Genomic DNA, 12,004 nt, shown 5'->3' with positions numbered 1-12,004 from the left:
TAAGACTTCCATACAAGAATTCTAGAGTTGAACACATTCAGTGGACTCCATCTTCTATAGAGCACCTACACATCTGTCTCAGTGTCTCTACGCGAATGACTTGAGACTAGTCATCCTCCCAATTGAGCAGACATAATGTGTACCAGTTTTTGTGGGTCACCATTGTCCAATTAGTGATCCTATGACCAGGAACATTTTAGGATACGGTATTCACATGTATGGAATAGTCTCGTGCATCTAACTTCTTTAGACCACTTTCCATTTATGTCTTAATCTATGGACTTGTTACTTTGTGCACGTTATATATCTAAAGCAACGTTCTTGCCCCTTTAATTATTATATATTATTTCCTTAGAAGTTTTCATTTTTATATTGGCTTCTAGGGCATATATCTAACAGTTTCCTAGTTGCACGTAAAGCCAATTAGCCACATAATGTGTTTGACCTGAAGTCGCTTATAAAGCTATAGCCGATGTGTTCTAGACTTTTATGATCTTTGCCATATCAACTTTCTTTTGCCACTTAGAGACAATCAACGTCATGAGTAACCAACTCATTTATATAACGTTTTCTCTGAATTTTAGATGCCTGATGAGACTTGAGTTCCTCAGCTTGAGCTATTGCCCCATGAGACTCTAGAACAGCTTCTTAGAGTTTGTTTCCTGTAATATAGGAATTAGGATCCGACCAGAGTTACTCAGGTGTACGCTTCCACTCCGATGCTCTAATACTATTCTCTTCGCATACTTCGCATTTTGTCTTATAAAAGACATACTTATCAGTTGTCCAAGTTCTGATCCTGGGTTATCATCTTGTTGTCCTTAATATACTTTTGCATTAAGTGCAACTTGCTATAGTATCTTGGTCATATCACACAGTTTCTGTATGACTGGTCATCCTGCCTATCATCTCTAGACTCAGATTCTCCCTCATTAACTACATGAACTCTAGCAAGGAGTTATGAACAGAAACATCAAGGGCAAAATGATTTGCCTTTTCATTAGATGAAGTGATAAACTTGTTGAAATCATCACAATCATTATCACTCCATTGTACACTAATTGACTGTTCTATCCCTTTAGTTTCTGTCATGTGGTTATTTGCACATTCCACACCAGCGCCACCATGTATGTAGCATTTTACAAGACCCTTCAAACTTTTGTTCTCCATAAAGCCATAAGAATCCAAAAAATTCCTCTACTCAAGAACGTTGTCTTGAGACACACATGCAAAGGAACAAGGAGGATTTTAACAATTCCTAGTGACTTTGGTTTTATTTTTTACAACCCTTATATATTTTTTAACAAACAAACTAAGCTCGTCATGAATTCAAGGAGCAATTTGATCCATTTTTATGTTTACAGACCTAGTACCAATTAGCACCCAAAGGATCTCTCTATTTATATTAAGAGCTAGTGCTCTGATACAAATTGAAATTGGTACTTAGGTGACGAGGGGTAATTTAAATCCTATTCAAGCAGACACAGTGATCTTCACACACTTTAAACCTTGACCAAATATACTTATGACTAGTCAACTACTAGTCTTGAGAAACCATAACGAAGAACACACACATAGAGCATAACAATCTTTACATGATAGCCTAGCAGATTACTAGTGACAACTTAGGCACTCAGAAGGACCCATCAATCTAGGCATACCCTGTGAAAGCAGCAACTATGGTGAAAGTGTGTGAAAAACATCATAATCAAGTAAATAGCAAACAAAATATAATGATGACTAGTCAACTCCATGAACACAAACCCAGAAATGCATGAATATCATGCGATGACTAGTCAACTATCAAGAACACAAACCTAGAAAATAACGAAGCTGCAAATCAGAAATTGTTCACCCAAAAACCCACCACTGGGAAAAACTGGGGTCATCAACCGACCAGGCAATCCACTAAGCAAATAATATTCTTACAAAGAAACACAAGCAAGCTCAAGAGATCCTAGATCTATTTTTAGGAAGATAAGCTATACCTTCTTTGTGCAATTTTATCCAACTTAGCAAAACTAGCAAGTTAGTTCTTCTGGCAATGAGAGCTCATTCTTTAGCTCTTTCATCCTATGGCACCAGCTAGCCAGCTCAAACTCGAATAGAAACCAACAATTTGGATTTAAGGAGAAAAGATCAATTTCTTCAAGAAACCATACTCTTGAAGAAACCTATCTTGAATCTGACCTAGATATATATGAGAATGTGTTTGTTCTAGCTAGAAGCAGATTTCATATTTCAAAAGCATTTTTCGAAAATTAAATTAGAAAACTCATAGATGAAAATGGTGGTTAAAAGAATGGAAGAAATCTTTTCAAAACCTCACCTCAAAATTCACGACTACCAAATGAGGAATCATTTGGTTTTTACCCAAAAATTCCTAAGTTAGAATAGTACATATGGCAGCTAAGAAAATTCATAGAATAATACCAAAAGTTTGGTAGGATCCAGCTGGAAACCATTGAGCTAGAAAACTTACTGATGCAAAAGATGACTAGTCATACGAAAACAAGATGACTAGTCATAATCTTAAGAAATGTAATGAATGCATTGATGCAATGCACAAATTACCTTTGTCAATATGATTGATCTTTCAAAAGATAGCAGCCAAATAAGAACACTTAGAGAAACTATTCTTAAACTAAACTTGAGCTCGGATGTTTACAATGTATGTCATATTACAATATTGTCAAGGGAAGTCAAAAGAAAATTTTTAAAAGCATACACTCAACATATCTGGAAACAAGAAGAACGAGTTGTAGATAGTTTTGGATGTTTTGTTGTTTTAAAAAAAAAAAAAAAAAGCTAAGAGAGTGTTTCTTTCTTGTTTTTTTTGCTTGTAAAATTACAATGTAAATTACTTTGATTTAAATAAAAGTTTATGTTTAGTTTTCATGTTTCTTGTTGTTTGAATATTTAGTCTCAGTTTTTCTTTTACCTCACACTTCTATAAAAAGGAAAAATTTGGGGTGTGATAGTAACCTTCTTACATGGAGGAGTAAGAAGCAGAATGTGGTTGCTCGATCAAGTGCAGTAGCTGAATATAGAGCTATGGCATTGGGAATTTGTGAGATCCTATAGCTTAAACTATTACTACAAGATTTCGGTTTTGCACTACAATACAACAAAATGTTGCTTTAGCGAGGATTTTTTCAGCTGAGGAATTATATTTTCTAGTAGAAGCAGTCTTTCAGCAAGGAAAATGTTAAATTCCTGTAGAACGTGACTTGAATTTCGTTTCCAAATTGGACCAAGTATAGCGACGATATGTTGGATGCAGCGACAAACAATGTGGGCGTTGTAGATTTTCACAGCGAAGAAATTATTTTGTGATAATCAAGCTGCTCGTGAGAAGAGGGGTTGCGGTTTGGCTAGATGGGATGGGTAACCAATTTGGTTGGGTGGGTAGGTGATTATTGGTGCTCAAAAGAGAAGGGATGGGGGTGGGCGGGTGAGAATTGGTGTGGCTAAGGATGGGGGAGCTGGGCGAGCGTGGGTGGGTGGAAGGATTTGGGCGGCTGGGGGAGTCGGTGGGGGCTTGTAAGGTTTTTTCTGATTATTTTTAATTTTTAATTTTTAGAATATTTAATTATGTTTTTATCTATGCTTGTTGGTTGACTTTTAATCTAAGTCTTGTGCTACAAATTCAATGGTCATCTTATATATCCTTGAGTTTTTAAACTCTGGACTGTATAAGAGAACATTTGGAAATGTAATATGCTGACTCAAATTGAAAATCAAGTAACGGAATCCTCTTGTAATAGCTGTGACTAGCAAAGAATAATAGTCTTTCTTGCTTGTTCATTTGTATGTTTTTTTATTTATTTATTTAAATTTTGTTTGTCAATAAACTTTGTATTTCTTGATTCCGTCAATTTATGATGATTTGAAATAAAGATTGTATATATATGTCACTGATTGGATGATCGGAGCAAAAACTTTCCACTATTTAACTTTTTTAGAGTTTTAAAATTTATTTTACATTTGCAAAGTCTTCCTAAAAGGAAACAAACGATTGTGGAATTAAATAGTGAAAAGCCAAAATTAACTCTCTTCACACGCTACGCTATCACCAAAACAAACAGGAAACTGCAGCCTGGTAACCCTAAGTCTTCTTCTATTTATTCTTCTGGTTATTTACATACAGAGTCTTCTTCTTCAGGATTTCTTACTATTTTCTTATTTTGGTTATTTACTGAGCGTTCTTCGTTTACTGATTGAGGGTGTACTTGAGGCGCTGATTTATTCTCAGGTATCAATTCTCTTTTTTAGCTTCAAAAACATATTTTGGTTTTTCTGTGAATTTTAATTTTACTACCAGATATTTGCAATTCGGCTGTGAATTAGCATTTTTTGGTTTTGCTGCCAGAAGAGCAAGAACCCATCTTTCCAGTTATAAAAACAATGATTCTTATTGATCTGCATGTATGTCTAGGTTACTAATAGTAAAAATAAAGAAATAATTTATAAGGGCTAAGTTCTATCGCGCACTTAATTTTAATTGAAAGAACCTCCTCCTTTTTTAATCTCACAATTTACAGTCTCATCTCTATGTGAAGCCTGAACCCTAATAAATCAAAGGCTCTGTAGGTAGGCATTTCTCTCTTTCCAACAGACGCAGCCATGGACCTTGTCTCATCCTTGAAGTGCCAAAAATTGGATGCCCAGTCGGTGGAGATGGATAAGGACCGCGTCCAAAAGGACTTTTTCTGGCCAGATATCCCCTGCATAAGCGATTTATCAATCCGTGGCAATTCGATTGTCATCATTAAGAAAGGTGGCGGAAAGGTCCCTTGCCTGCCAGAGATGGTCCCCCTTGATCGCGATAAGTCTCCACTTTTGAAACCCGGCTGCCCAGTCGGTATGCTTTTTCTTTTTCGTTTAATTTAATTGTTTGTGATGAAGATTATTTGCAATTGAATTACTTTAAACATTCTCTTTTTATATTGAAAATATATACTTTTGGGTGCATATATAGAATTTCGCCTTGTACAGTATCCTAGTTCTATTTGATATGGAAATACTTTTAGAAAAAAAAAAAACAGTTCTAAAAATAGTTTTGAGTTTGTTGAGCATTTGGGTGTATTTTTCAACAAAATTTGTGTGTTGCACGTTTTTATTTTTGGGACGTAATTGAAGAAGATGGTGTGGCATGCCTTTGCTAATTGATCAAATTAAGCTATAACTGAATTTGGATTGCTGGTAGACGAATGGTTAATACTTGAAGATGTTGTGCTTTTTATGTTTGAATGAGAGAATAGAACCAAAGGCCGCTGCTGCTCACACTTATTCTCCTCTCTTATGCCTTAGTGCTCCTGTTATGGCATTGATTTTCCTTTTCAGGGGTTTGAGAGGAAGATTATCTGGAATTTGCTTGGACTCTCTGAATTTTGGAAAAAAGAAAGTGTTTTTATTTTAGTTTTGTTGGTGTAATTAGACGATATGTAGTATGTCAAAAATTTGAATCCAGTCAAGTTAATTTGGTGTGTGCATATTAGATAACCGATATTTGATATTATAGTTATTTGTTTATGGATCATAGATCTCATTTCTTCTAACTTCATTGACATCATCATCCTTTTTTTGTTTTGTTTTTTGTTGTCGTTGTTGTTGTATTTAAAAATGTAATTGCAAACAGGGAACAAAGGTGAAGAACCTGTTGAAGAAAAATGTGAACCTCCCAAGTCAAACCTCAGGGTGCCTACGTATCCTTCACGGAAATCAGAACCAAAGGCTAATCTTGATAGCACCTACATTCCTTTCATCCAGCACTCTCGTCCTATTGGTATGCCTTTCATTTTAGAGAGATAAAAAAAAATACAGATTTATATAGCTCCTCATCCTACCTCGTTCCCCCAAACCCTTGCCTCCCCTTCCACACCCAGACAATTTCATTCAACCCTTGTGTCTGCAACTTCTTTATTACCAATTTTACATATATTTCATCAAAGATTCATTTTATAATCTTCTTACGACATAATATCTATAGATTTGTTATTCAAAATCATGTGCTCACAAGATTATTATTTGGGTTTTGTCATCCTCATTCTTCTTTTTAATTTATTTTTAATTTATAAATAATTATTTTTATTGTATCTAATAATGGATTTACAAACTGCACACAGGTGAATGCAAGTATTGTTTAAAGGTGGGTGAGCACATGACGCAACTATGCCCTTACCAGGATCGTGTCCCAAAAAATGCAATTCTCGGCAGTGGTTGTGATGTAGTTTGTAGAGTATGTGGTTGGTTCTTTAGAGGGTCCTGTTGTGGCCAAGATGAAGGACGTGCGGTTCTCAAGAATTGTATTTCTGTCAAGCGTTGTCTGAAATCGTAGAGAATGGAGAGCTACTGTTTCTCTGAAGTAAATTATGATTTAAAGCATAATTAGACATTTTATTTTCTAATGTTTATTAACTGTAATCTTCTCCAACTCCAACTCTTTGTGTTACAAATTCAATAGCTGTTGTTTGTTATTCTATATGTCATAACTTTTCTGTGTTACAAATTCAATGGTTATTTTGTATATGTTTAAGTTTCTAAACTCTCAACTGTGTAAGAGAACATTTTTGGAATTGTAATATATGCTGACAGAAATTAAAAATCAAGTAATGCCTAGAGAAGCAGAAATTCCAAAGTAAGTGAATCCTTTTGTAAAAGCTGTGGCTCGCTAAGAATAGTCTTTCTTTATTTTAATTTTTTTTTCTTTTTGTATCCTTTTGTAATTCCCCCAGTTCATATTATTTTTCTTCATCTTGCGTTTGCTTTTCTGTTGTGTTGTAATTCTTGATCGATGTATGATGGTTTATATTAAAGTCTGTGTGATTGATTGGATGATAGATGTCCCGTTTCATGATGATGATGATGATATATATCAGGTAAAGGTAAGAAAGATTATTTATTGTTGAAGAATATAAGTTCCACATCAGAAACTTGACTAAAAATCATACATGGTATCAGAAGGTGTTGATTGAGTGGGCCTAGATTACTGGGCATTTACCTTTACCTGTCACATGCCCCACACCTATTAGACTTTGTAGGTGATTAAGTTTGGGGCAATATCAGTGTTACGTGAGTCATTGACCGGTCTATCTGAAATCTTGACTATACACAAATAAACCTAATTAAATCTCAATTTTCCAAAAGCAAAAAGACAATCCAACGAAATGAAATCTGACAGTGCTCACCGATGCCCATCGCAGACATGGGAGTTTCTCAAGTCACTTGCCCATCTTTCGAGTTATAGAAACAATGATTCTTATTGATATGCATGTATGTCTAGGTTACTATTACTAATAGAAAAAATAAAGAAAGAATCGACATTGGGTGCATGTTAAGATAATGAAGTTAAGAAAGAATTTATATCGGGTAAGTTGTGTGGCGGGCTTAATTTTTATTGAAACAACCTCCTTCTATTTTAATCTCACAATTTACAACCTCAACTCTATGTGAAGCCTGAACCCTAATAAATCCAAAGCTCTGCAGGCAGGCATTCCTCTCTTTCCAACAGACTCATCCATGGACCTTGTCTCATCCTTAGATTGCCAGAAATCGGATGCCCAGTCGGTGGGGCTCAACGAGGACCGCGGCGGAAAGGACCTTTTCACGCCAGATATCCCCTGCGTCAGCGATTTTTCAATCTGTGGCAATTCGATTATCGTCAATAAGAAAGGTGGCGGAAAGGTCCTTTGCCCACCAAAGATGGTCCCTCTTGACTGCGATACATCTCCACTTTTGAAAATTGACTAGCCTATCGGTATGATTTTCTTTTTTCCTTTAAATTAAGGGTTTGTAACGAAGAATTTTTGCAATTTAATTACTTGGGCTTTTATGTCTCAGCTTTTGTGTATGACAATTTCTCTTTTTATATCGAAAATATTTACTTTTTGGTGCATGTATAGAATTTCGTCTTGTACTGTATTTTAGTTCTATTTGATTTGAAAATACTTTTAGAGGGAGATTAGTTTTGAGTTCGTTGCGCATTTGGTTATTTGGGTGTATTTTTGTGTTGCACGTTTCTCTTTTAATTTTGGGAAGTAATTGAAGAATATGGTGCCATGCCTTTGCTAACTGATTTTGGATCGTTGGTAGACAAATGGTTAATTACTTGAACAGAGTGTTTTTAGACCAGTTTTCTAAAAACGCTTTTTTATGTTTGCAGTATTTGAATGAGAAAATAGAATGGTAAAAGGGCCTTATTTAAATGTTTCATCATGCCATACTAGCCCTTTATTTAGAACCAAAGGTTGCTGCTGCTCACACTTATTCTCCTCTCTTATGTCCCTGTGCTCCTGGTATGCTCTTGACTTTTGTTTTTAGGGTTTGAGAGGAAGATTATCTGGAATTTGCTTGGACTCTGTGTACTTTGGAAAAAAAGAAAGTGTTTTTTCTTTTAGTTTGATTGATGCATCCAAGTTATTTTGGTGTGTGCATATTGGATAACCGACATTTAATATTATAGTTATTTTTTTTATGGATCATCGATCTCATTCCTTCTAACTTCTTTGACATCATTACCTTTTTTTTGTATTTAACAATGTAATTGCAAATAGGTAGCAAAGCTGAAGAAACAAAGGCTGGTCCTGATGGCACCTACATTCCTTTCTTCCAGCTCCCTTGTCCTGATATTGGTATGCCTTTGATTTTAGAGAGAGAAAAAAAAAATTTATATAGCTCCTCCTCCCACCTTCTTCCAAAAAACCCTTGCGTCTGTAGCTTCTCTATTTACAATTTTACATATATTTCATCAAAGATTCTTGTTATTCAATATCATGTGCTCACAAGATTGATATTTGGGTTTTTTCATCCTCATTCATTCATTTATTTTTTCTATAAATAATTATTTTTATTGTTTTTGTTTTTGTTGTATCTAATAATAGATTTACAAACTGCAAACAGGTGAATGCGAGTATTGTTTAAAGGTGGGTGAGCACATTCCACAACGATGCCCTTACAAGGATCGTGTCCCAAAGAATGCAATTCTTGGCAATGGTTGTGATGTAGTTTGTAGGGTATGTGGTTGGTTCTTTAGAGGGTCCTGTTGTGGCCAAGATGAAGGACGTGCGATTCTCAAGAATTGTGGTATCTGTTTGACCACAGGTAAACACTGGTCTGCATCATGCCCGACTCTTCCACCCGCCAGGAGGAAAGATATTCCTTCTGAACCATGTTTTTCTATCAAGTTTGTCTGAAACTGAAATAATAGAGAATAAAGAGTTACTGTTTCTCTAACGTTAATTACAATTTAACAAATATAATTAAACATTTTATATTTCTTAATGTTTTAATTAATTGTAATCTTCGCAACTCTTGTGTTACATTTTATACTTATTCCGCCGGAGAGAATATTACTCTCATGTATGCTGCTGAAACAAAAGAGACAAATGTGGCAAAACACTAATAGTTAAGGGACATAGGGCCACATGGAATTTACATTGATCATATGCCTAACATTGAGAATTGACAAGAATCAGAAGCCAAAGCCAAGGAAATCTCACAGAGGCTCCCTCTAAATTCTAACATGGAGCAAAGGAAGGGTTTGAGATTGATACTGTTTCCAATGCCCCTTCAAGGCCATTTAAACCCCATGCTAGAACTGGCCAACCTTCTTCACCACCAAGGATTCTCCATAACCATCATCCACACCCAATTCAACCCTCTCAACCCTTCAACCTATCCACACTTCACCTTCCACTCAATCCCTGTTGCCTTATCTCAAGCTGAGGCCTCCACAAGCGATATTTTGGCGTTTATTTCTCTTCTCAATGTCAAGTGTTCTGAACCCTTCAGAGAATGCTTGGCTAGGTTGCTATCAGATAATCACGAGCCTGTTACTTGCTTGATCTCTGACCTTCTGTTTCACTTCACTCAACCTGTTGCTGAGAGCCTTAAGCTCCCAAGGATTCTATTAAGGACTTCAGCTGCCTTTTCCTTTTTTGCTTATGCTGCATTTCCACTTCTGCTGGAAAAGGGTTACCTCCCCATACAAGGTGTGGTTTTTTATTAAGCTTCTTTCTTTGCATGTTTCGTTGTGGATCCAGATCCTCTACTTATCTTTGTTCAAAGTACATAAATCTCATACCAAGAATTTCAAGTTTTGCACTATAGTATATGTAAGATGTTAGGCATATCCGCTCAGTATCGATAGGTTTTCAGTTAGATGCTTTAATTTTATCGATCATTGTTTTAAATCTAATTCGCTTATTAGAAGTCTAATAATTATATTGTATTTTTATTTAGATGGGAAAGTCCTTTGATTTTTAATAAACAATTCAGTTAAAAACAAAAATATCCAGACAAAGAGAAAGTCCAAATTCCCTGGCTGTTTGCTACAAAATCTACATGCATTGTTATATGCTGTTTCACTTGACAATTACTCAAATTTTTGTGTGACAACAATTACCTATACTTTCAGTTACTTCATATTTTCATTACTATAATTTTTTCTTGGCATCGATAGATTCTCGACTAGAAGAACCAGTTATAGAGCTTCCACCTCTCAAAATCAAAGACCTTCCGGTGCTCAAAACTATGGACCCAGAAAAATACTATGAACTAGTGTCAGGCCTGAAGAAGGAAACTGAGGCCTCACATGGGATCATTTTCAATACTTTTGAAGACCTTGAAGGAAGTTCACTGGCCACAATTCGCCAAGAATTCAACATCCCAATTTTCCCAATAGGCCCATTTCACAAGTGCTTCCCTGCAGCCTCTTCTTCTTCTTCTTCAAGTAGCAGCTTATTATCACAAGACCAAAGCTGCATTCCATGGCTAAACTCCCAAGCACCAAAATCTGTCATCTATGTCAGCTTTGGAAGCATTGCTGCAATAAGTGAAGCCCAATTTTTGGAGATGGCTTGGGGCTAGCCAACAGCAACCAACCCTTTTTGTGGGTGATCCCACCCGGATTAGTACATGGGTCGGAGTGGCTTGAACCACTGCCAAGTGGGTTCTTAGAGGCCCTGAATGGGAGGGCCCACATTGTGAAATGGGCTCCACAAAAGGAGGTGCTTGGCTACCCAGCTGTTGGAGTGTTTTGGACTCACAATGGTTGGAATTCTACATTGGAGAGTATTTGTGAGGGGGTCCCTATGATTTGCATGCCATGTCTCAGTGATCAAATGGCGAATGCAAGATGTGTAAGTGATGTTTGGAAAGTAGGGTTGCAGTTGGAGCATGGGATGAAAAGAGGTGAGATTGAAAGAACAGTTAGGAAAATAATGGTGGAGAAAGAAGGGGAAGAGATTAGAGAGAGAATCTTCCAGCTAATGGAGAAGGCAAATGTTTGCATCAAACAAGGTGGCTCTTCATACCAATCCTTGGAGGGCTTGGTTAAGCACATTTTGTCATTAGAAAAATGATAATTTGCTTTCCAAACTCGGAGTCAATGACTCTCCAACTTGGTGTTTTGAGGGCATTGGGAGGCCTTGTGTTGTTGTGTGTAGTCTAAAATTTTTACTACTTGTAATTTAAACCTAGAGATTTTAACAACTTTGTGCCTTTATTGGAGGGGGATTGTGTATCGCCTCAATAATCGATTCTATGTGGTTTTTTTTTTTTTTAAATAAATTTTTTTACAAGCGATTTGGGGAGGGGAAATATTCATTGGGTGCCTAGAAGTTTCAAACCTCTGCCCATAAGGATATATGTGGAAGAACTCAATTAACTGAGCTATACCCCACTTGCTTGACATCATGTAGTTAAAGGTTATTTAGATAGAATAGTTTCAAACTGGTTTTTTTGGGCTGATTTTTTAATGTTGATTTGAAAGCTCAAACGGTAGAGCCCAATAAGGGAGCCAAAAACCGAAATAACACAAAGGCAAAGACAGGCCCATAATAAAGACAAAAGTTGAGGTGAATAAGGATTTATAGGCCCCACCAAATCTATTATGACATGTTTACGAATTCTTAATTTGATTAGGATGAATTGAATTGAGGATGAGTTGGATCAAGGAGAATTAGATTCTGGATTCCTATTAAAGTTGTTTATTAAACCATAT

General features: G+C 36.1%; 2 protein-coding genes across 2 annotated transcripts; both read left to right on the top strand.

Annotated features, from left to right (window-relative positions):
- The first annotated feature begins 4,187 nt into the window (after positions 1-4,187).
- Positions 4,188-6,437, top strand: LOC117626106. Its single transcript, XM_034357758.1, has 4 exons — positions 4,188-4,255; positions 4,594-4,864; positions 5,642-5,788; positions 6,129-6,437. The coding sequence occupies exons 2-4, from the start codon at positions 4,627-4,629 to the stop codon at positions 6,338-6,340; spliced, it is 597 nt and encodes a 198-aa protein (XP_034213649.1). The 5' UTR covers positions 4,188-4,255; positions 4,594-4,626; the 3' UTR covers positions 6,341-6,437.
- A 3,056-nt stretch (positions 6,438-9,493) lies between these two features.
- LOC117625302 (UDP-glycosyltransferase 76B1-like) lies at positions 9,494-11,363 on the top strand. The gene is given in 3 exon segments (XM_034356886.1): positions 9,494-9,992; positions 10,463-10,864; positions 10,867-11,363. Coding segments are annotated over 3 exon segments (1,368 nt in total). The 5' UTR covers positions 9,494-9,523.
- Positions 11,364-12,004: the final 641 nt, after the last annotated feature.

Source organism: Prunus dulcis, chromosome 4 (genome assembly GCF_902201215.1).
Source record: "Prunus dulcis chromosome 4, ALMONDv2, whole genome shotgun sequence".
Lineage (NCBI taxonomy): Eukaryota > Viridiplantae > Streptophyta > Magnoliopsida > Rosales > Rosaceae > Prunus > Prunus dulcis.
This window is presented reverse-complemented; position numbering and strand designations above follow the sequence as displayed.